Genomic DNA, 26,946 nt, shown 5'->3' with positions numbered 1-26,946 from the left:
TGTTGTATACCTACTGAGGTATCCTGAATGCCCAGATCCTTGTGGAAGATGCACAGTTCTTTGCTGCACCAGGATCAGTATTTTTTGTTCCCCTCCTTACCTCTAGGTCATAGTGTCAACACTGAATTTCATTGTCCCTAAAATACTAAATATGGACCAACATTGGTTTGCTGAACAAAAACAGTCTGGACAATACCCATTAGCTGACTAGTGAGCCTTATTTGGATGGGTCAAATAATAATGAGTATACTATTTCTCAAAATGCGGAAAAAGCATTTAGTTGATAAATTTGTTTTAAGTAACAAATGTTATTTGGGATGGTTCTTGTAACATAAGGGCTGATAAAGTATTCATTCATTCTAGCTGCCATTATTACTCTGTGTAGATAACATAAGAAGTAGAGATTGTTGCCTCTCATGTTTTATTTATCTGTGGAGGTAGGGGTTTCATGGTAAAGGACGTATATTGCTAATAGGGAATGGAAGTTAAAACAGCACAAATGTGTTAATACATGTCTCCAAATGTGCTTGAAGAGACCTCATTATTCTCCTTACTTTAAGTAGTGAGGAAAAGAGTTCTCTGGAAAGATAGGGTGTGAAGTTGGATAATTCAAATTTTTGTTCAGTTGAAAAGTTTCTTACGTCAGTTTATTCATCATCTGTAAAGATACTTAACTTGTACCTATTCTTTCACTGAAAAGACATCCTATAAAAAAATCTCTACAGGAAGAATGCAAATTCCACTGAATACATCCATATTTAAGAACAAAATCGGTCATGTCATTCTCTCCTCCTCCCCTCCCTTTTCTTTCAAAGTACTTTGAAAAAAAAAAAAAAAAAGATCAAAAGAAAGGGTTCTTACCTTTCAATTTCACTTGTATCTGCTGAAGGCATGTTAATTATCCTGTTGATTAAAGCTATTCTGTTAAATAAGAAAAGAACTGTTTCCGATCCCTTTGCTCCATAAGCATTATTCACTGGTTCTTCCTTTGTTTCAGTTTGTCCTTCAGTTGCAGCAAGGTACTTGTTTGATAAATCAAACACTCTCTTTGAAAACAAGTTACTCAATGTGTGTTCTTCTAGCACACCACAATCAGTACACTTCCATCCCGGCAACATCAGTGATATGTGACTTTCATTTGACAGAAGTCCAAAAGAAACTGGACACTGGAGCCGTAATATATCTAGGTGTCTTACACAAAGATTGTCTATTTCTTCATCTACACCCCAGGGTAAGAGACATGACAAAAGCAGTTTAGCTGTATCTGTGGCGATGTCCACATCAATGTTTCCTGATGATTGCATTCTAATCTTTCTTGAACTCTTCATTTTTTTCTGTCTTTTTATGCCACCACTTTCTTCCAAAGATCTAACTGCATTAGTATCCCCACTGACTTGGTTTGCACAAAGAACATCTACTTGCCCATCAACTGTTGATATGGAACCAGCAGTTTTATTTCTTTTTAGTGTCAGTGCCCTTTTCTCAGTAGTACTTTTGGCTCTTTCTATAGTGTCAAGGTTGTGGAATGAATTTGATGACTTTAATCCACAGAGTTGAGATGACAGCAGAAGTTCCACAAGTTTTTCCAGATCAAATAATAGAATATGAAAGTTTGCACTGTTCCATTTTGTCTTAACTGGTAAAACAGTAAAGGGCTGTCGAATGAGGCTGTTATCCATTATCTGAAAGAAAAATAATAAACGTCCAAAGACAAATCCATAATATTTTGTAATTTTATAGAGTTGCATAGAGTTGCATATAGAACAGGCTAAATCCATTAACTCCATTAAGTTTAACTTAATCATATTTATTCACTTCTTATTTAGGAAAAAGATTTTCCTTCTACATCATTTCATATATGCAAAGGGACATGTACTTAAATACTGCAACCCCAATTCCCCAACATCTTTTAAAGTAAGAATATTCTAATAAATTTTCATTGTAGAGAAGAAACTTTTTTTTTTTTTTTTTTTTTTGTTTGTCTGAGACACATTTCAGATGAGTTTCCAGGAAAACAACTACTTTCTTTCATAGGAATCATTGTGCCTCACTACCAAGGGGCACTCTTCTGAAGTTACTGGAAGGACCATCAAATGTTAAAGTCAAATTATGAGATGGTGACATCTGATATCAGAAACCTGCTCTTTCTATTAAAGAAGCATCTTTTACCTTCAGGGAAACAACAGACATGAGTATAAATTCCATTTTGATTCTTTTGCCCGTTTCTTTAAGCAGTTACGACTTGTATGCTTTTATTGTCCTGCACAAGCCTATACTCTCAGCACTGTGTTCATTCCAGTTATTTCATCTCTACAAGCGAGCATGTACAAGCAGAAAGATAGAGAAGCAAATTTTCAGCCCAGTGATGCTTCTGCAAAGAGACATCGTAGCACCATGCTCCTTATCACAGGTGATGCAGGATTTTCTGGACCTTTGTTTTGTGATAGTCAGAAATATTATGCTAATGCAAATGAAGAACTGTTTCTGTTGAGCATGTGAGCTGAATCTTAAAAGACACTACCAACAAATATTAGTAAAAATGAGGTGACAGCTAGATTTAATTTGAATGATTAATGATTGTTGATTAACTCATCTTTCTCAAGAGTAGTTTTACCTAACTGCTTTTACATTGCTAACAAGTTTTATAAGATTAACTATTCATAAACTGTTAATATTTTAGTTACAAATAACACAGGTGCAACTTTAACCATGTTTACAAGTAATTTGACTACTTAGTTTTGGATAATAAAAATTTTGCCCTTCTGTTATTTAGAGAATGATGTTACCACCAGGTGAAGATAGACTCTAAATATAAAATCTTATTTAAAGATCTCTATGGGAAGGCATAAGCAAGAGATTATAACAGCTTGTTCAGGTTTCCTTTCTATCCCTTTCCTTTAATGTATATATTGTAACATATATATATTGTTGTTTTTCAGCACTAGGATTATTTTAATCTTTATATTTACTGATACATAGGGAGAATCCTATGGAATGCAAACAGTGGAATTCATAAGCTAGTTTTAACATTAATAGAAAGCATTCTTAGGCTTTGAACTTTCTTCTTTGTTCTATACATTTATATTTGGTTGACTAGCATTTAGAAACCTTTAGAAAAATCACCATACAAACAAAAGAAAATACTATGACAATGTCAATCTGTTGAGGCATTTGGTGGTGCTACTGGGTGCAAGGCCACAATAAATGTTTATTGGCAATATGAAAGCTTATTGACATTGATCCTAAAAGCATCTACAAAGTTACCTTAGCTCTCTGCCATAGGCATTTAATTCCATTGAAAGAAGGTGGATATCTAAAGCTTCAGACATAAAACACTATTTAGAAATATGGACAAGCTATTCACTGTAACATAAGATGACAGAAAATGGAAGGAAACCCATAAAACTAACAATGAACTGGAGAACAGGGAATAGCATTTGATGATGGTTATTGAAAAGTAGATTAAATTATTTACATTCTGTACTGTCTTTCCTGAAATTCCAGAAGTATTTTACAAAAATAAGTTTTACTATATACAGGTAAGTATCAGAACTATCATTTTTAAATGAACATATGAAGAATTTAATAACTTGATTACAAAAAGTGGGCTAATAGAAGTTGCAATAACAAAGCATGACCTGTCTCTGAACCACATGGTCCAACTTTGGGGTCTTCCTGTTGCCAACACACAGGTCTCTGTAATAAGATACTTTTTTTTTTTTTTTCTGACAATTTTTGCTTGATGCAATTTCATATATCATGGGATCTTTCAAACCCAAATTAGTTGATCTGATAATACTGTGTATACCCAAATATCAAGCCATTCAAGCCTTAGCATCCTCCCAATGAATTTCAAATTTTCATGTCAAAAAAAAGGATTCATCTAATAATACAAAGGTTTCCTTCAATTCTGCAGGTTAAATGACCAGAGGCGTCTTTTTCTGATTTACCATTGTTAATTTTAATTTTTATTGTAGGCACGGCCTACCTTCTGATTCCACATTGGCATCTCTTTCCTGACCACCAATGTTCATCTACTATCATCTACTATTTTGCTGAGCAATTAGGAAGATTATTTATTTAAAAAAAAACTTCTGAAAGTTGTTACAGGGAAAAAGCCTTTCTTGGCTTCAATAACTTGATCCACATTTTAAAAGCTGAACTTTGTCCTTTTTGTCATTATCCAGGTGTATGGATCTAAAATAACTATAAATGCTAAGGCACACCACCGCACTTTAGTTGTAAGAATCAGCTGAATTTCCTACCATTTTTTTTTTTTTTTTTTGCATCACTAGCAGTAAGTTTAAGAAGAATTCACTATGAAGGAGATCTATGCCAGTCAAGAAAGTAAATTTTAGAAAAAGAAAAACATGTTTTTGTAAGGTCTAAAAACTGTCACTAAAAACGTTCTTGTTGTCATGATATACCTAACACTTTTCTTTTTTTTAAGTTGGAAACTGGGATGTCGGAAGCACTTTATTTTATTGTGTCTTTATACATTATCACCAAATTAATACCACCACCAGCCATTTAAGTTAAAATATTGGCTAGTTCATAACAAAACTGATAAATTCTCATAAAGCTTTTGAAACCATCACAACTTAATTTAAACAAATTCTGAAGTAACATAGTGTTTGTTCCCCTCTCCAAACCAAACAAAAACCCTGTTAGATGCTGAAGTTTAGTAAAGAGGTGAGACCTCCCTTGTTCAAAAACACAGCCATGTTGATGACATTCCTGCTAACAATTGGAGTTCAGAGCATTTGCTGCTTGGAGGAATCTATATTCACTGATAATGCTCCATTTGAGGCCTTCACCTGTGAGCTTTAAAGAAGCTTGGCTACGGACTAAAATTATATCCAGAGACTCATCTCTGGTTGAATGACAGCTTTCTATACGTAGAAAAGAAAGGATCCAAGGAGGCTTTGAAAGGCCAAGCTATATGCCATGCATGGCAACTATGACTTCTCTAGGGGCCATCTAGGGAGCTATTAAAGGTATCTGAGCCAGGACAAGACACGAGCCAACTTCGCAGGATTTCTTTTCTTTTAACATGGAATCCTTTCCTTCCCATAACTTAGAAGACTGCTCTTTTACTTCCCTCTTTACAAATCTTTACAAAACCACATTAGCAGCCCAGAAAACATTTTCCCTTGTTTATGAGTAGTGGGAGGTAGGGGGCTACCCTTACCATAACACTGATCTATGTGTGGGCTATCTTTAACATATTTAAGACATAGACACTACGTAAAATTTTAAAGGGAAGTAGAATTCAAGTGTTATTTTATCGAGCTGCCTTCTCATCTCTAAAAGCATTTTTCCACTGGGATACAACTTAATCTAGGAACACTATTCCATGTAAAATACACACTTCCATTAGCTGGCAAGGATTCCTGTATTTTTTCAGCTCCTCATGTATATGTACTATTTCTGCACTCCAGCTTTCTTTACCAGATGCACTCTCTTGTTGGCTTTGTGCTAAAAATAGTTTTGACAAGAATGGTCTTGACATTTATTTTACATAAAAGAAATAAAGTGGCAAGATCATGTGGTAGACTCTAGAAGGAAAACCAGACTCAAAGTATACTTAGAGAGCACTTTAAAACTACTAAAAAGAAATAGCTCAGTTCTCACAGTGTGGGTAGTATCAACTTCTACACAAAAACGTGTCCAAAACTATTAAAAGGGATTCTTACAGAGTTTGGGTTTCGTTTATCCATTGTACACTTTGGGATAAACAAAAAAAAAAAAAAAAAAGCCACAAAAGATCCTGCAATATGAATAATGGTATATAAAGCATAAATGTGAGCCACTCTGCCAATTCCAATCTGTAAGGTTTTTGTTTTGTTTGTTTTTAAATTATGCAACATTTAGGGAGTTAAAATTCTACTCCTTTAAGCTTTCTCTTGTGAGAGTAGGTTCTAGAAAATGTTAGGCTGAAATGAACAACTTATTCTTAGGATAAATTTTTCTTAGGATAAATTTCAGTTAGATTTTTTTTTTTTGGGGGGGGGGGGGGGGGGGGGGGCTGGCAATGAGCATCACTGAAGTATTGAGAAAGCAGTCTAAAATTCTTAAACTGTGCTATGGGTGATTTTGAGGCCTGGGGAAGGGGGTGGTAGCAGTTGGGAAGGGGATTTTCTGTTAGTGTCCTGCAGTTTTTTTTAAGCAGATTTAAACTTCACTGTTTTGACAATCATTAAAATATAGTCTTAATAGACCACTTAATCATAGACCCAATAAAACACAGCATTTAAGTCCATAATAAAAGTTTGTAAGCATGACCTTCACTTTTAAAGAGTAAATAATCCATTATTAAATATACTTATTAAAAAGAAATCTAGTTTATCAGTTAAATACCAGCATCCTTGTGTGTCTGCTTACGTGTATTCAATTAAGACAATCTGTGAAAAATGCGAAAAAAGTACACACACTTCACCCTTTCACAAATATTATTAAGCAAAAAAATGTTTTTAAAACCACTCTTATAGTCTAAATTGCTTTAGATGATAATTTCTGAAATAGCACAAAATGTTTGAGACTATGACTAGATGTATTTTAATGAAATTAACAGGTTTTTTTCTCTGTAATCTGACCTTGAGTTACACTACAAAGACAACAGAAATTTTAAATAGCTTTTACATATTTCATTTACTCCCGTTTACTGTTCATTACCTCTGTGGCAATCAATAGCATTGACAATAAGTAGGATTATTATTTTATAAACTAACATGTGACAAAGCTCAGCTACCAAAAAGAAAAGGAGAGTGGGCCAGTAGAATTTGCCAACTAAAATTTTTTTGCAGGTGAAAAATTTTCTGCATCTTGATTATACCAGTTACTAGGATATCAACAGGAGTTCAGAACTCCTAACTTTTCTTGGAATCATGTCCCATCATTGGTCTGCCTCTAGGCTCATAAAAAAATAAGCATGTCTCACAGCTGTTTGTGAAAATCTGTCTGTTACTCCTACCCTATGTTTCAAATTTTTGGTTCATGGATCTGGAAGAACTGTTTTGACTGAAGGATGGCTACCACGCCCAGTTGTCTTAAATAACCGCTTGTATTGCCAGTGACAGCTCTATTCTATTCTCCATTATGTTTTTGTCCTTGATGGTGGGTAGCAAGTTTTTGTTGTTGTTTTCTTTTTTCTTTTTTTCTTTTTTTTTTTTTAATATTAATATGGAATACCTTAGTAAGTGGCTTTACCTGACTAGACTTTTTAACCTTTTAAATGAAAATAGTAACATTATATAATACACGTAAAGAACAGTTATGTTTCAGGGACATATTTGCAGGTGCAATCTAACAGTTTTACAAAATAGAAAGATTGTAATTGTCTCAAAAATACAAATACATAAACAATGCACAAAATGGCTGGCACAGTGTAAATTAAAGCATTAAATTCATTTCTAAATCCTCTGAGCCCTGGGCTGCTGGAGATGGTAGTCGATAGTAGTAAAAAAATTGCCTCCTTGAAATGTGCTTGGTGGACAGCAGCTTGATGATTGGCAGCACAAATAGAAGACAAACAAGAAAGCCTTCAATCTGCAGCTGATGCACAGGAAGAACATGGGGAGCTGAGTTTACAATAGAGAAAACATTACCAAGCTAATGGCACAGGCAATCATTTGACCACCATGCATCTCTGATAGCAGCAGGGCATCCATTTCCAGTTAAGTGTTAGAGTACCTTTTTGCTTTCTCTGACCACTGCAGGGGTAAAACAACCTAGTGCGTGAAACCCACTGACTGGTAATAAATTACTATATTGGATACTTTTTGTTTTCTTTCAGCAATGACTTTACTGTGTATTCCTGCTATCATTACCAATTAAAGTGGAGATTGCTTTAGCAAGCTATATCTAACTGTATATCAGTCCCTATGCTCCAATTGCTTTAGCAAGTATCACAGGGTCAAGAGGCTCCTTTGACCTTTATCAGCTAAGTCTCTCTGACCACTCACTATTTGAAGCAATCTCAGCTGAACAGATGGACACTTTTGCAGATTCTATAAAGCTTAGAATATAAAGATAAATGAAATTGTGTTTGGGGCTTCAACCTGGTTTATGAACATAAAATATTGCTGCCAAGTTCCACAAAAAATCTCAGATTTCAAACAGCACATCTTAAATCTGCACTACAAATACATGCACAACTCCTCTTTATTGACTAGGAAAATATATTTTTCAGATTCAACTTCTACAGTTAAAACTAAAAGCTTGGTAAAACTTAACTTACTAGTTATGACAAAGTTACTTCAAATTTTGAAAGCTTAATTATTTTATTCATTTAAAGGGCAAGAAGAAAATTTAATCTAGGCTTTTACTATGACAGTCAGAATTAGTGTAGTACAAAGCGCATGTTCAAACAGATCATACAGTGGAGAAATACTAGAATAGTTAGATACTACAGAGCATTCGGATAGGGCTTGGACCTCGATTGCAAATTTCCCTGAACTTAAATGTTTGAAAAAACCTTACTCTTTAAATTACTGCACCAAAATTTCAGTCAGACAATATCAAAAGAGAAAGCATCAAATTTCATGGTGATGCTTGAAGAACTGGTAATAGATATAAATGTGGTCTTGCCATATATATGCATTTGTAATTGAAAAACAATCTATTGTTCATCAATGATATTGAATACACAATGAGTGTTATACAGTCTTAATAAGATATACTGTTGAAAATTTCCTAAATTGTATGAAACCATGGCATATTCTTCTTAAAACATGTCTTAGTTTTCAGAAAAATAAATCCAAGAGGTTAAGTTTTTATCTGAATCTTTTGGCAAAGCATCATGGATGTTTTATAGGAATACTAGCTTAAAACATTTTCTAGTTCTTTATTCTATCATCATGTTAATTGAATCAACTATTCACAATAGTCTTACAATAAGCCCTCTGTCATTTGCAAATACACAGCTATCTCATTTCACTCTCTTGCTCTGCTGAAATGAACAATTTAGGATACGGGCAAAAATGCATTTGGTTAAAAAATAGTTACAGACTATAGGTATACAATTGAAATAGATCTTAAGTACACATTATCTTTAAAAATTCACACAGGGCTAAAGGATTCAAGTCATCAGTTGCACTTTCATTTCTACATAGTAGACTAACCCAATACAACTCTTACAGAAAATCCATCCACACTCCCACATCTATCCTTCCTGTTTCTTAAGGATCACTTGATTTTAGGGAGCATGTGAACAATTTATTACTAAAAGTATCTATAGACTTCCAAAGCAGGCAAAGACAGGTCAGGCCCACCCACCCCAAAACAATGCTGATGTTATGCATAGGGTGAGCACTAAACAGAGTAAACATGACTATAATGAGGTCATTCTTATCACTTAACTTCAGACAGTTCAGTTAGTAATAGTCACAGGACAGACAGTATTCTCTTGAGGTGGGCATTCAGCACTTTGTCATGTTCATTTACTATTTTTAATACCTTTAACAATGTCTCTTCTATGTAATATTTGTATTACAGAAAAAATCCAAATGAACTGGGGATCCATTCACCTCAAAATAAAATCTGTCTACTTAGACAGTCTCTGCACCATGAAAAACAGAGATGGAAGGGAAGTATAAAGTGTTTTTAAATGAAGTCTTATTAATTTATATACTAAATATATGTATATTATGTCTACATCCTAACATATTAAGATATCTTGAATGTAGAAGTAAATTCCCTAACCAAAAATGATTAATCTTTAGAAACATGCAGGACTCAGAGATGGGCAATAGCCAAAACTTTTTCTGGCCTTACCCAGCTCTTAGAAAATCTGTAAAATGGAAAATCTGCCATTTTTCCTAGATCAGCTGAAGAAACAATGCCACAGTAATCCACAAAGTACAGAGTTGATTCATGGATATGGGAATTATACTGAAGAATTTACTGGAAGAATGAATATCCAGATATCTGTGAGAATAATGCTGGAAAGAGATACTGCCAACATGACCACAGAAGAAGGCTAACAGCATGGGAATATAACTTTGTTCCAAGAAAAACTGATGTATATAAAAAATTAAGTTACCAACGCATGGCTGTTTAGTGACTCCAGCTGAAATAATGCATTTGCCCTGGGCTGCTCTGATTGTGCATTTTCCATATGGGATTGTAAGAAACCCATTCATATAATTTAGAAGTACATAGAAAGTACACAATAGAATTCTAAGAAAGTGACCTTCTCCTAAACAAGCAAACAGGAAATTATGGGATTAAATCCTTAGATGCTATAATGTAGTCTAGCCTAGAAAATTCCATCCTTAAAAACTCATGAATCTGCAGGCTGGACTTTCTTCAGCTCCTGTATCATTAATGGCATTTTCTAGGATAAGTCAGAACAAGAGCAATATCTCTGTACCTATAGCTTTCATGTCATCCTTTCTTTGAGTTGTTTAATCTTACAAAAGGCAGTAGTACTGCATAGGTTTCCAAGAGGACAGTATTTCCAAATAAATGTTCAGACATATCTGGTTGGCTAAGTCATCTTTCTCAGAATTAATTGCAAGAGCCAAACCTGACCAGCAGACCAAATTCAGGTTTGAGTAGGAAATGTAAGAACATGTAGGAAAAACACATCAGAAGGAAATATAAGCATTGGTTTTTTTGTTTGTTTGTTTTTCTTTTGCTTTGTTGTTGATAATGTTTTTTAATTGATCTGCAATTCAATCCTTTATTTCTGCCTTATTTAAAGGAAGCAAGAGATTTAATGTTTTTAGAAGAATGCTGGCAGATAACAAGTCTTTCTTCTGCAAAGTAAATTTGGGTGTTGGTTTCAGGAGAAACCATTCTGCAAGCCCTGCATGTTCCATAATTTCATTTAAGCTGCCAATGTATTTCTGACAAAGCTACCATTCTGTTTTGAATGGGCATAGGTACACACCTCAGCACAGATCTGAATGCCTGTTGGTACTTTTCTTCACTAAAATACCACTAATCAAATTATACATAAAAGGCCAGGAATCTAATGTTTAAAACAGAAAATACTTGTTGCCACAAGTGCAAAGACTCCACCGTTCTTTTGTCATGAATTGTGAATAATCCTCAAGAACTCCACTGTGGAACATCAAAACATAAAGGCTACAAAGATGATTTAATTTACTATAATTTCAGAGTTATAATAAGGTAAAGCACTTACAAGGAAAAACTAGGCCAATCTACAGATGAAGCTGCATCTTAGGGACTTCTAAAGGGATATTTCTAGAGGTAAAGGTAAAATAAAAGATTTAGAACTGTATAGAACTTTACATACTAAAAGAAACTAAAAGAAACAATCAATGGAGAATAAGATAAAGGGAATAGCACTTCAATAGGGTAGAAACCAAACTCAGGACATACACCCTCCTCCCCAAACCCGCCCCCCCCCAAAAAAAAAAAAGAGAAAAAAATTGCTACAGCTTCCAAGGGATAGAGAAGGGAATTACAGCATGGCAACTGAAGTACATGGAAAGATGAGAAGGACAAAGACAGCAATGGCTAGCTTAGCTTCAGTAAATGGTCCTTCAGTGTGAAATACTTTACAAGAACTACAGATATTGAACTGCTTCTAGTAGAACCTTATAGCACTTCTGTAGCTTTAGCACAGGGTCCAACTAGATTTCTAGACAAAGAAAACAAACATATTAAGTATAATACTTCCCCTTCAGTATAATAGCAGAGAAAAACTTGTAGAAGTATATAAGTACTGTGACTTTTTTGAAACAAAACTTTAAAGATTATTCACAGATTTTAGTCAACCTGTGTTGCTTACTATCCACATTTGTAAGACTAAAATATTTTACAATATCACTATGGCAGCCTTTTCTTTTCTTTTAAGTAATCAGTAGAGAAAACACTAAAATCAACAAATTATTGATTGGGTTGATGAATTCGGAAAACTGCAGTAACTTTCAGCAAAGCCAGCATGGGGTCCAAGCTATCAACCTCTCTCAGGATCATGATGCCCTTTGACTGTCACCTATTTAATCTCAGAACTCCAAAGTGATTCCTTCACTGTAGTTATGTTGCCACATTGGTCCCTTGACAAAATACATAATTGTGTCTTTCTCAAGAAATGTGGTACTGAAGTACGTTGCATCTGGGTTATGGGAAATCTATATATAGATCTTTGTTTCTTTTCTTATTTTACTACTACATTTAAATAATATACTACTAAATACAATTTCTAAACACCAATCCCTAAACAAGAAAAAGAAATACATTGGCAGAACAACAAAAGTTACCAACTTTAAAGAGAAACATTCGTCTTTCTATTTTGATTTGGCCTTAGTAGTCCGTTTCTTACAAATAATGAAAGTTTGTAACTGCATAGTACTGCTATAAATATCACTAAACAAAATAAATAAAAGGACTTTAATGTACTGTGCTTCTGATCTCATATTTGAAAAGTATTGGTTGGTATTTGTGCTTTGAATTAATTTCCACTATTCTATCAGTTTCCCCATTGGTAAGACTTAATTCGTAGTTATTTTCCAGTTTTCCAATAACAATTTTCAATTGCATCCATTATTTTACTAAAAGTAATGTCTGCTGTTGTCCTACAGTGCACTTATTTGCCTTTTGCTTCTGTACAATATTACAACACAAAGTAGGGTTTTTAATTTATTACTTCTATACATTGTATTGTGTATTTCTTCAGTTTTAAGCAATTATAAAAATATGAACCTGACTACTACAGAAGAAATACCTCTGTTTCAGAGGCATCATATATATATATTTTGATAAGAGCAAAGTATGTATGCTGTTAAGTGAATAAGGAGTTCCTTAGTACAAATATTAGGTAAAATGTTTTAAATGCATTTTAAGAGTGCCATAGTATTTGTTAATTAAACTACGCTAGTTATACTTACTTCTAATAATTACATAAATCAAATTACTCTTTACAGATCTTGTACACTTCAATATTTTTGACTGTCTGCAACATTCTTTAACGCTGTGTTATAGCTCAGAGCTCAAAGATCAGTATTTTAAGAAATAGTGAAGTGAAATATATAAAACAAAAACTCCTATAAATGCTCATATGTAGATAAATATATTTCATCCCTTCATCATTGTCTTGCTCATCTTACCTACACAGATATGAAGAGAATATTAAAAGTTTCCCTTTCCTGGTCTAGCTCTTCAGTAGTATAATTCAAAAAACCAAGGGCCAACACGGATCATTTAGTTTAGCAATTACTGTACAAATTTTAGAAACTCTTCTTCCTCCAACATCTTTATCTAAAGGAAGCTCTAATCATATGGAAAGTGCACTAAAAATCTAAGAGTATTGAAAACACAGATTTACATCTAAATTATTTAAACTGAGAAGCTGAGAAATTTTCTAATATTTTATATTTGTGAAACATCAAGGAAACAATTCCCAAACATCTAGCTTGTGCATCAATTAAATCTTCATTTAATCTTCAGTACTGAAGAATTTATATATATATATATATACACACACACACACAGACACACACACACATTTAAAAAACAGCTTTTTACACAGCTTTGATAGCAAATGTAGTTATGATTTAAAGATATGATGAGAGCTAGTTCCATACAAACACCAGGAGCACACAATCTAGTATGTAGCCTATTGTAATTAAGACCAGTGATTCAATACCTATTGCTACTGGCCAGGTATCATAGCAACCTTGTGTCACTGAATACTGCTGGAAAACTGTTCAGCACCAGCAAGACTATGCTTCAGGAAAATCTACAATGGCACTACAGATTGTCAACATCTGTGGGGGTTGTTACAAGAAGAACAACAAAGAAACCTGCTTTTTAAAAACAAAACAAAACAAAAAAAAAAAAACACAAAAAAACACCATGATAGCACAGAAGCAGTACAAAAAAGGAAAAGAGATACAGAGGAAGGAAAGACTTTGTCATTAGTTACATAACTTATGCACCCACATCCTAATACTCATCCACATAAGCTAGAGTTGAAATAATGTTGTGTTACCACATTGCTTACGTACATCCACAAAATACTTTCTGATTATTATTCTTCTTAAACACATGCATCATTTATCACTAATACTAATCTGAAAATAAAGCAGACACTTAAAAATATTTAAACCTCCACAAATGAACTCTAGGTAGTCTTGTGTAAATCTGGGGAAGAAAAAAAAAAAAAAGAAAGAAAAAACAGGTTACTATGAACAAGAACCCAATATTGATTTTTCTGCGGTGCAGTAAAGCATCTCCATTCTATTTGGCTGCTGTCAAAGCCACTCTTTAACAGCTGGAGTCAAATTGCACTATTTACAGCAAGAGCCCTTGTCAAGTGGACCATAAGTATTCTAACAATACACTATTCAAATGGCACTTTGCCACACAAATTGCCGACTTGATGAATACCCTATGTCAATGACTAAGGCCAATATAAAAGTTTCATTTTTATGAGAGGTTTTACATTCACATATTAAGTAAAGCTTTCTTGAAGAACTATTAAACTATATATTCCAGGTCTTTTGACACGGAAAATAATTAAAATCTGTTTAAATATATCAAGGGTATTTGACAACATTAATATGGATCTTGTGTTAACTGCATTTGTCACACTCATCTGTTATTGGTACTCCCACTGGCACGTGCAGCACAATAAAAGAATTAAAATGGTCAAAACACCATGAAATCAAAGCATTCTGCTTTTGTATCTGTGATTTACATGACGACAAATGTTTTGAAAGAAAGGCTTTGAAGCTGGAATGTTATGTGAGAATATTATTCTTCTTAGGAAGAAAGAAAAACCATCGTCTTGCAGATGTTATTTTGTCTTAAATATAATATTTAATGACAAAACAATATAATAAAAAATACTGAATCTTGCTTGTGAGCTTCATGTTGATCATTGTGCAAAATAAGATTTGCTTACAAGCGTAATATTGACAAGGACAGAAGAGCCTCCTCATTTTTTCTGTTTCATGTCTTCTGAAACTGAATTCAGAAACAAGCTAAAGTTGATTTATATACATATACACACACACACAAAATCAGTCATCAATAATTTAACATGTTAACTTTCTATTATACAATTTGCCAAAGAAGCAAATTAATAATGAATTAGTGATTGTTTATACGCATTTTGATAAAGACTTTTGAGAACCTGAAATTTTCATGGTAGTTTGATCTGTGTCATCATTATATACCTAATAATACAGCATGAAGTGTTGAACCCACTGATATCCACAGAACTTCCACTAGTTTCATAGAAAGTGGATTTCAGGAAATTATTTCAAGATGCTAAGCCACAGTGTTCCAAAAGAGTCAACACAAAACACTTGGAAGAAAAAAAATGAAAAAAAAATCCAGAATAAGAACTAAGAAAAGTGGTGGAACTAATAAGAAGCCTTTATTTGAACTTTATTAAAAAAAGTATCAGGTATAAAAAGCCACAGGGCGGCATGCTCCCTTTGTGCAGACCACACTGGGTTTCTGGAAAAGCATTAAGTGGACCTCCATTGTCATTATCTTCCCAGGTTTGGCTACACCCTATACATTTAGCCTCCAGTATCTCCCACAGGAATCTACAGAATCTTCTCTAATGGAGACAGAAGTGGGGAGAAATGCTGGATGCAACGGACAGCAGATTTTAGTTGAATGAAGAGCAGTTTTCCTAAGTACAGATCTCCATTTGTTAAGGAACTAGACTAACATAACATGACTACAAAGACAAAAAATGAGAAGGTGAAAGAAAAGAGGTATTTTGACAGTCATAGGAAAGTCCAAGAGCCATCAATAATATTCTCTCAAAGTTTTTGTTAGAACAAGATAACTAAGGAGCAAAGTTTAAAAATGTAAATGGAATATTTTATTGCAGATTCAGAGTAGCCGAGACACATGCCTATTCAAAAAGTGCTATAAATTATTATAACTCCACTGTCACCTATTGTGACATTACTTCCAAATTAAAATCACAATAATCCTTAAAGCACATTAAACTGCATGCTTTATAATCTGCCAAAAACTACTTTCCTATATTCCACGAGCAGCACATCTCCCTTCCAGCTACTTTAAATCCATACAATTTTTGATTTAAAAATGTATGGCCAAAATTTTGATTTTAAGATGCTTATAACTTTGTTATTTCTCTTTAAAAATACTTGAAGAAACTATTCCTTTTAATAAAGCAATAGTGAGATCAGATTCTGTGTCAATGGCCAACTAGCACACCATCTGCCTCACAACATGCTCAGCAGGATTATGCTCTAATAAGACTTTTCAGAAAATGGGATCAAAAAGAACTTTAGAAATCAGACGAAGGTTAGTAAAAGGTCAAAGAGAAATATAAAGAGTTCAACAAGCATAATTATAAACTCAAAGGCATATATAAATTTTAAGTGCAATAAAGAAAAAAAAAAAAAGAAAAGAAAGTTCAGAATGAAGACTTGGATTAAGCTATCCTTTATCAGACTGAATTTTGGAAAACCCAGTCTTTCATTTAACACAATCGAAAAAGCCAGGAAAAGGCCAGAGACCATTGTGAAGGTTGTTTCTACATGCGAGCTAAGGGAAAACATTTCTCACCTTCTCATACTCATAGGAAAGTATTTTTGATCTACATTTACTGTTGAAGAATAACAGATCATCTTCCTCTGATTCATCACAGAGAAAAACTATTCCAAAAAGGTATTAAGACTACACTCAAACAAGCAATGTTGAATCCCCATTCTTAAGATATGTTTGTATCAAAAATTCAGTGAATATATTTAACTTATGATAAACAGACTGTGAGAAAAAGGTATTTGCCATTTTGCCATTATCTTCCAGCCTGAATGAGGTAATACATAATCCATTAAATCTGAGATTGTATTAAATTTGAGATTCTTTTAAAAGTTAGTTTTACATTTAACAAATAACAGCTATTTATAGATAATTTTAAAAAGTAATATACATATATATCTGAGCCATAAACAAATTTGTTTATGAGCTTTCCACTTTATTTCTCAATATCTTTGTACTCTTTCTCAGCTTTAACAGCATATTAGCACTAGTTTCTGTACTGTTTCCTTCTATTATTCAAAATATAAAAAAGGAAAACAAAAAGGAAGAGCAAATCTTTTCCATCCGTCACAATTTTCTTGTTTAATTACATTAGTGAAAAAATGTTCAATAAAGCTAGATATTGTGCTCAATCATATCACTCCTGAATACTGACATACATATTTGGTGCCCACTGTGCCCTTTTTGAGCAATAAGTGTGCCAAAGTTAATTAAATGAAAAGCACTTTCACTCCATTCCCCGCTGTTAACAGAAAACAAACAACCAATAAAAACTACTACTGCATGTCAAGAGAAATCTGCACTTTTGTAGAAGAGCAATGAGGGAAATGCCAGTGGCATTGTGCCATGATGTGCTTTTCTCAAGACTTCCAACTGAAGTTGTGGGTTCACTTGCCCTGAGGGTATTGCTAATAGATGCAGTCTTAAGTTAGCAGAATAAGCAAATAGGGTCAAAACATATGCTAAAAATCAAGAAAATCCTTCTGAGATCATCTACTACTGGCTATACATACACCTCCTACACCTCCTATACACCTCCCACTTGTTTTACAAAATGGTACAGAAACTGAACAAGTAGGCACATGGCTTTACAAACTTTACACCAAGTATCCACAACATTAATGCAGGGCTCCACAGTGAAGACGAAAGGGTAAATAGTTTGTATCGCAAATCAGTGCCCTAGAGAAATGCATTACTTTGCATCCTTACCTTATCTGAAGATTTTTCTGTATGAGTAAGATTATAAGAGACCATGCCAAGCTTATAAGAGCTAGAGGATTTGTATTCAGGATTTTTATTTCTTTTTGACTCTTGAGATATAGGAAGTAGAGCATCTGCCACTAAGTATTCTGAATCTCCAATGGAAGAAAGAATTGCTTTTGCTATTTCGCCTGTTTCATGCCGTTCCAGTGTGCCTAGAAAAACACAACACAATTTGTAATTTTTTCAAGGAACTACACTAATACATATTCCCATTTGAATATTGTGACAATAACACAATATTTACAACAAAATATTTTAATATTATGTTAACACAGTACACTTCATGTAAACAGATAAATCATTAACCTATATTCATAGACAAGCCAACTAATTCCTTACTTTCTAGACATTAAAAATGTAATTCTACACAAGATTCTATTTTATTGCATTATTACATTTAAAAAAAAAAAAAGCTTAACTACTGAAGAGACTCTAACAAATACCTTAAACATCAATAGACTTAGTATAGTCTGTATAACATGATGTCAGATACAACTTTCAAAAGGAGTGAAGAAATTTCAAAACACCACTTTCCCTAACTTTAACTCTCAGTTGTTTTCCTTCCCACAAAGCCTTCAGTGTGTAATTAACAGTGTAAACAATAATGTATTTATGTAATATTTTAGTGCTGTCCTCTAGTGTTCTAGGTTACAAATAGCAAGGGAAAGCTCAAAAATTTTCATTCTGTTACTAAAACCCATCTACCTCTGAAACTTTTTAAATAGCTGAATATATTACACCTAGCTTAAGAGTCAGGAATACTATGTTTCATGGACCGCTTTATCAGTTGTGTGGATATAGGGAATCTAATTCTTTTAAACATTGCATCCACAATACAGGCAGATTTGAGTGCTATTTCCCCAAGGAACAGCTTCTGGCTCTGTTCTTCTTCAGTTACTTTCTTCAGTTTTCTTTTCATTCTTACTGTACCCTCTTCATTTCTCCTGAAGAACAAATTGTTTACCTTAGGCATTGGAAATTCTAGCCGACATGGAAAAATTGTGGAGTCTAAAATTAATCTAGTTCTGACTAGTGACTTCTAATTCTTGATACTTCTGACTGTATTTTTCCCACTCTTCATGTGATTTCCTAGGTTAGTGCAGAGGAGTGAAATGCTGTCAGGAAAGCTAAATATGATGTCATCCATTTGCTCATGTGTTGGAAGGCTGACAGTCCCCAATGGAAAAAGATTGTTTGGTTCTGTTTGAAGACAGCAGCACACCTCTTTTCCAGAGTCTCTGGGCTGTTTATGGGTCAGACAGAATGAAGACCTTATGAATTTGCTCTGTTCTCTCTCCTTCAAGTTACATTCCCAATTAAAACTTTCTTCCCCTTTTTATGTTCTACATAGAAATTGTATTCCCATCCCCTCCCACCAAGATATAAGGTCTGACTGGAATCAGGAAAAATTCCACATACATTTTTCTATAGCACTCTAAATGCTAAACTTTGGAGAATAGAAAACAGGGCTCAATATCTGAAGTTTGCAGGATATTTAAATACAAACAATGGAAATAATTAGAATGAACATTCATGACCAAAAGAAGATGATATTCCAGTAATAGTACTTTATTCATAACTAACATTAAAGCTTTGTAACTGAGCTTGAGTGTATTTTAAAATGAGATCCTAATAAATACTACAAATTTCCTCCATGAATTAAACTCTTGAGAAACTATTGCATTTCCTATAAATAGCAGCAATAAGAGACATGTGAACAATTTAAAAGTAAGTATCTGCTATAATGTGACATATTTTTCCTTAAATTTAAATTCTTTGTAGCCTCAAGTAATAACACATGAATTTCCCCTTTCATTGTCAGTGAAGGAAAAAAAGAAAAGTAACATTGAATTTTTAACAGTAGCACTTGCTAAAAACATTGGACTGGGATTGAGGGATCTCACACAATGCATTTGTCTCTATAAAATTTCTTTACCTGAAATTTCTCCAAAACTCATCTCTCTTAACTGTAATATCACCTCAGTTATGTGGCCAATAGCCTTCCTGTTCAAAGCACAAGAAAGCAATGCAACTGACTTTTTGTCCCCTCCAACTCAATTGAATGCCATAAACTACACTATATTATTACAGAAAAAAAAATAAAAATAAAAATAAAAATCAGGCCCTGTTCTTTTCGATGTCATTTTCTTCATCCCTTCCCAGAATTTGCAGCCATTGCCAAGGACTTACAGAAGTGAGTAGGAAAACAAGAGGCCTAAGATCTTCAGTCAGACTGCTTATGAATGCTTCAGGAAAAAATACTGGCTGCAACATTTCAATATTTCAGGAGCACAAAAATTCAAGGAAGGACTATACAATCCATACTACACATGAATGAACAAACATTCTTAAAAGTGTTATCGCATTTGTAAAGTTAAGTTTATAAGGAAATAATGTGGACATTCATTCAATATTAGTTTACCTTCTTTATGCATACAGAATAGTTTTTGGTGCTCTCCACAGATCTCACTGCATTGTTCAGAACACAAGATAAATAAAAGTCACCAAAAAAGTAGTAGCTCTCCCTTAAGTGTAGAAGACTAAACTCTCATTAAGACCTACCATTGCAAGTGTACTATACAGGAAATGTATATGTGTACATGCTTCTACCCATCCTTGTTTTTCAAATCACTGTAATCTGTACAATTCACTACAATTAACTACACGCTCAGCTACTTCAGAAAGAAGTACCGTAATATCCCTGTGAAATAATAGGATATTACCTTTATGGGCAAGGAGCTAAGGCAGAATTTGTGAAAAATTCTTAATGAATCCAATAATTTTAGGGGCCTAGTATTAAATTTTAAAGACCTGTTTTTACATACTCTTTAGTATTAGACAGCTTCAAATATACAAAACAGGCTTTGCTGGCTGCATTTACACCTAAGTGCGCCTCACCATCCCTTAGCTCCTTGCACAAATAGACGGACATCAGTATTTCTCTTTTGAAGACCATTGCCTGAATGAAATAAACGAGCAGTCTTGATGTATATGAAAGCAAATCAACATTTTATATATATTTATTTCCAAATACTGGCAGACATACTTCTACATCCTACAGACCTGTGGATGCAAACTGAGAAACCAAACAGATTGAGTTGCAAGTGTTCAGCAACTGGTTGTGGCAAGATCATGCCACAGCAAGTATACTATTTTGTAGGTACAGTTTGGAGAAAATTGATTTCTTATAAGCCACAGAAACACATCCAGGTTCGCAATGGGAGAGAAAAAAAAAAAGACCCCTTGACATACAAGAGTAACATAAAAGAAGCCAGGTGGGGATTAAGAAAGGTGCGTTTGTAGACAGGAATTTCACATAGGAAATTCCCTGGACAACCAGCTTCGTTTACTACTGACAGAAGGCTATGATATCATAAAATCATTCTCAAAAACTTGAGTTCAAGTTGGAGTCCCATCTTAAAGCTATTTATTCATAGCGGCTATCTCAGGTTCCTTATAATCATAAGTAACATCTTCCAGAAGAAAGCTCTGTTCTTAAAGGTGTACCTGTTTGCATATACTTCTAAGTCATAGAGCACAGTATGTTTATGAGCACGGATTTGCATACATTTGAAGCTGCAATAAAAGGGCACAGAGTACACAAGGAAATGGTTGTGATGATGGGGGAAGCTGGGCAATCGTGGAAGTACTAGAAAACATTTATCCTATCCAGTTGTGTTTGCATTTCTGAAGAGACTGAAATATTCATTTGCAAAGCGAGTAGGCAGCAGAGACGAAGGAAGAGGTATATGCTGCAAATCCTGAATACAACTATACAAGAAAGAAGCATGTTAGGGAGAAAACTGTTCATGTAACAAAGATTCTGACCAATGCAGACAGTTGAACAAATACAGGGGCTAGGTGGTTTGTTCCAGAAACTGTAGCTACAAGTGTTGTCCCTAAACTTAAGGGAAAACAAAAATAAAGAGCAATAAAAGAGACTGTACATTTGAAAGCTGTCTTGTTTGTACTCTTTCCAATCTGGAGTATTTTAAACACAAATGAACCCAAAGCTTTTGACAGGGAAGGTTAAGGTACCAATGAATGAAGGAGAAAATATTTCCTATATAACAGCAAGTCCACTGCTATGACCCCCTACTATACATACAAAATACAGGAAAAAGTCTTTATCTCTCTAAGGTTGTGACCATGGCAACCAAGTCTCATGAACAGACAAGAGCGGAGTATTTCACTCTCCTGGGCAGCTTTGGACCACTAGATGTGACTGGCTAGAGACTATTACAACATCTTATTCTTTTTATGGACCAAGTACTACAAATTGGGTCTCTTGGTGTTAGTGCTGTCCATGCAGTTCTCAGGGTTCTGCTTTTACTGAATGATGCATTTTTACTGGGGAGGTCATGCATATTATCTTTTTCAAGACAAGGTATTCACTGACATCACATGACCTGTCATATCATCAGGCTCCAGTGCTTTCTGTTTGCTGTCACAGCTAAAGTATTGAAAAGACATCCTCAATACTGCAGTGCTGCTGTGACCTAGTAACTCAGCTGAATTTTATAGCAGAGGTGCTCTGTGTGAATGAAAAATGGTTTTAGAATTGATGTTATTTAAAAAGATCATGCAGTTAAGAACAAGTCTTTCTTTAAATTTACTAGTAGCCAATACAAAATCACCACTTGTCAGGCCAACTATCATCTGCATGATATTAGCTATTTCTTGGTGTTTTATTTGTTATCAAAATATTCCTTTCCATAAATATCTTTTTCATCTGAAGAGCATCCACCTGCATCTTTTCTGTGCTGGTTGAGTCAGAGAAACAGAACTTACACCTTCCTCACTATAAAATGCTTTATTTTTTTTTTTTTTTTATTTTTCAAGCAGTCTACCATTCTGCTTCAAGACAGTATTCAAGCACTTGAAAAAAATCTCTGAAATGTTAGCTCTATCACAAATATCAAATAACATAAACCAGATGGAACAAGCATTGTGTTAAGTTAAAATACACAGTTCAAACCAATATTGAGACAGAAAGCTAAATAAATAAAATCTAACAAATACAGATGGGATAGACCAAATAATATCCTGCCTATTGAAATGTATTTATTTCTGAAATTATATTTTACTATGACTTCAGCACTGTATACAGGAGCAAGTAGAATAGTTGTCACTGAGGAAAATGGACTTGGCAGACACTGCTGTGATTTCCACATTCAGAAGACTTCTGTCATATAGTCTAACTGATGAACATTGAGATTCTTCAGAATACACATTTTTAGAACTGCTTTAGTAAGTTTGTAAAAATATTAAGTTAAAAAAAGGGCAAGAAAGAACTATGTAAAGAGAAGTTCTGACATTACCTATGTAGTGCACAGTTTACACAGTGTAGGCAAAGTTCTCTAACACAGACAGTCCTCATCTCAAGATTTCTGCTGCAAACAAGATACCCTGAAAGAACAGCCAATAGAACTCCCATTTGCTTCTTCACTCCACTATTCTGAACAGCTAAAGACAACAATCCTTTAACAAGAATTTAGTACATATGTCAGCAAAACTGAAGAAGTGAACGTATCTGAACTTAGTAAAGATAAGTAGTTTCACTATTCTTATATTGCCATCTTAAACATGGAGCATGACAATCATCCCTTAGTGTCTGGAATTAAAAACATCGAATAGAGTTGAATCCTTCAGACCGCAATGACCACGTCAATCAGTTTTCCTTTCCACTACTGTTTTTTTTTTGTTTTTTTTTTAATATCCTACTTAATTAATTAGCAATAAAGAATGGACATCAGCTATCAACTATAAGAAACCATACTTTTTAGAAAATATATGGAATTAATTATATATGTTCTACTGAATATACATGAAATATATGCAAATATATGTACATAAGTATATATGGTTTCAAATAACATATATTAAATATAAATGTACCTTACTATTCTCTGCACAAAATACACACCCTTAGCTTCTCCAGACTGAAGAAAAGACAATACTGCTTTTTCAACAGACCTGTCCAAGATCCAGTACTTTCTACATCACCAAGTTACTGAATAATTACTCAAATTTAGACAACTGAAATATTTGAGTGGAATCTACTTACTAATCTGAGGCTTACTTGCAAGATAACACAAAAAGAACAAAGTTTTAGCTTAAAGGTTTACCCATGAAAAAAATCAAAAACACATCTTCACATTTATGGATCATTTGAAGTTCTAAAATATGCTAAATACATGTAAGTGAGTGCTGATATTTTGTGTCTTAAAAAAAAAAAGGACTTAAGTCTCTGTGTATGACCTGTAATGAGCAGCTGAGGATACTTGATTAATTCTGCTTAGAGAAGACACTGAGGGGTGACCTCATTGCTGTCTCCATCTTCCTCAAAAGCAGATCTTTTTTGTGACTAGTGATAGGACATGAAGGAACAAATTAGCACTGCATCAGGGGAAGTTCAAATTAGATGTTAAGAAAAAGTTCTTCACTAAGGGGGTGATCAGGTAATGGAGAGTCCCCAGGGAAGCAATCATGGGATCACCTTCCAATTTATTCAGTGTTCAAAGTAACACAGTGCAAATGATAACACGACTTCTGCGCAGAGCTACTAACAAAGAAATATTAGTTAAACCAGACATTCTTTAATGTTGCACTGCATATTCCTAGAATTATGGTAACATTGGCCAAATAAGTTATTTTGCCTCTGGTTCAACAGCGTACAGCAGGTTCTCCCTTTCTCTAAGGATGCTTCTTAAGCATGAAGTAGGGAGGAGGAGGGGGAAACCAAGAAGATGTCAAGATGTCAACCTACGCGGCATCTGCCCTAACTGTTGATGTTGAAGGTCAAACCATGACCTAAGAACAGAAGAGCTAAATCACTAGTCTTTTTCTAAACAAAAAAAAGCTCCCTTTGGGGGAGATATAAGCATCTCAGTCTTCAATTAACTCCTAAGAATGAAGCAGAGTACCTAATATTTGATCCATAGTTTTGTATTAAGTGATATTTATTAACAGTAATGTCAGAAGTATGAACAAGTGTTTTTTGTATAAGCAAGCAGACTTCAGGGCCCATATTATGGATGCATTCACAGACATGTACCTTAAAAATTAAATGTTATTTAAACAAATCATTTATCAATATTTATTTGTGTAATTCTAGAATAAAGAAAGCAAAGATTGTGTGGGTACGAACTGAGCATGTGTAAAATGCATGTAAAAGACTAATTAAATGATAGAATTCTCCTCAAGAAACTGGCTGTTCTGGACTTGGACTGGCACACACTTCGTTGGGTTAGAAACTGGCTGAATAGCCAGGCCCAAAGAGTTGTGGTAAATGGAGTCAAGTCCAGTTGGAGGCCAGTCACTAGTGGCGTCCCCCAGGGCTCGGTGCTGGGGCCGGTCCTCTTTAATATCTTCATCAATGATCTGGACGAGGGCATTGAGTGCACCCTCAGTAAGTTTGCAGATGACGCCAAGTTAGGTGCGTGTGTCAATCTGCTCAAGGGTAGGAAGGCTCTGCAGGAGGATCTGGATAGGCTGCACCGATGGGCTGAGGTCAACTGCATGAAGTTCAACAAGGCCAAGTGCCGGGTCCTACGCCTGGGGCACAATAACCCCAAGCAGAGCTACAGGCTGGGAGATGAGTGGTTGGAGAGCTGCCAGGCAGAGAAGGACCTGGGAGTGATGGTGGACAGTCGGCTGAATATGAGCCAGCAGTGTGCTCAGGTGGCCAAGAAGGTGGCCAGAACCAGTGTGGCCAGCAGGGCTAGGGAGGTGATTGTCCCCCTGTACTCAGCTCTGGTGAGGCTGCACCTCGAGTACTGTGTTCAGTTTTGGGCCCCTCGCTACAAGAAGGACATCGAGGTGCTTGAGAGAGTCCAGAGAAGGGTGACAAAGCTGGTGAGGGGCCTGGAGATCAAGTCCTACGAGGAGCGGCTGAGGGAGCTGGGCTTGTTCAGCCTGGAGAAGAGGAGGCTCAGGGGCGACCTTATCGCTCTCTACAGATACCTTAAAGGAGGCTGTAGTGAGGTGGGGGTTGGCCTGTTCTCCCACGTGCCTGGTGACAGGAATGGGCTAAAGTTGCACCAGGGGAGTTTTAGGTTAGATGTTAGGAAGAACTTCTTTACTGAAAGGGTTGTTAGACATTGGAACGGGCTGCCCAGGGAGGTGGTGGAGTCACCATCCCTGGAGGTCTTTAAAAGACATTTAGATGTAGAGCTTAGGGATATGGTTTAGTGGGGACTGTTAGCGTTAGGTCAGAGGTTGGACGTGATGATCTTGAGGTCTCTTCCAACCTAGAAATTAAAGCATGTCATATCACCTCTTCCAACCTAGAAATTAAAGCATGTCATATCACCTCTTCCTGATAATCTGGCATCTCTGAAAGCCCTCTACTACCTGACTGTTTTCATTAATAACTACAACAATTTTATCAAAAGCTTAATGTTAACTAGCCAAATATCTGACGAGAGTTCAATAGAACTAGTTAGGTATTATCTCATTGTAATGCCTATTGCAGATTTTGGCACTTTTGAAGAATCGTGTTATACCAATAGTTACAGATGAATTTCATTACCCTACACACATGAACTGCATAGGAAGGAGACACTAGACTGATTTCTAAGAAAACCTTTTCACTGTTACTGCATCTTACTCCTACAAACATATAAGTGACTTAGACTTCTGACAAGGAGCATGGGACCCTAGAGATAAACTTTGTTCACCACAAATACATGAATAAATAAATGGGCTTCACAGAAAGTTATTAATAGGCCTTTTTTGCTCCCAATAATATAATGGGGTACCATATGAAAGATTCTTCCTGTACACATGTAGTGTTTCACAAAAGTGTTACCAGATGTAGTTACCAAGGAATCTAAAACTTTAAAAAAAAAAATAAATAAAAATCAACCCATGTCTTTAGGCTATGCAGAGGGCACTTGAGGAGAAAAAAAAATAAAAAAAATCAGTGACTGCTATGACCTTGACCTTAGCTACACCACAGCCTGCAGCATATGAAAAGCAAACACAGGATTTACCAGATAGGCCATACACTCCATTCAAATCTAGTCTGACTGATGACATGAAATAAAAAGAGAAAGAGGAAAAAGGAAAATGAAAGATATCAAAAGAGACTGTAAATCACTAAGTTTTGCAAAGACAAAAGGGTGAGAGGAGTAATTATGATTACTTCTACAATTATCTAAGAATAAACTTGAA

General features: G+C 34.8%; 1 protein-coding gene across 6 annotated transcripts in view; it reads right to left on the bottom strand.

Annotated features, from left to right (window-relative positions):
* WDR72 (WD repeat domain 72) overlaps positions 1-26,946 on the bottom strand; it is a 124,900-nt gene that overhangs the window by 66,843 nt on the left and 31,111 nt on the right. For all 6 annotated transcript variants that reach the window (XM_068695264.1, XM_068695263.1, XM_068695266.1 and 3 more), the window contains 2 exons: positions 17,716-17,921; positions 862-1,682 (listed from right to left, as the gene is read on the bottom strand). In XM_068695264.1, the coding sequence (XP_068551365.1) occupies positions 862-1,682; positions 17,716-17,921 (1,027 nt within the window). The remainder of the gene's footprint in view (positions 1-861; positions 1,683-17,715; positions 17,922-26,946) is intronic.

This window comes from Anas acuta, chromosome 12 (assembly GCF_963932015.1).
Source record: "Anas acuta chromosome 12, bAnaAcu1.1, whole genome shotgun sequence".
NCBI classification, from domain to species: Eukaryota; Metazoa; Chordata; class Aves; order Anseriformes; family Anatidae; genus Anas; species Anas acuta.
This window is presented reverse-complemented; position numbering and strand designations above follow the sequence as displayed.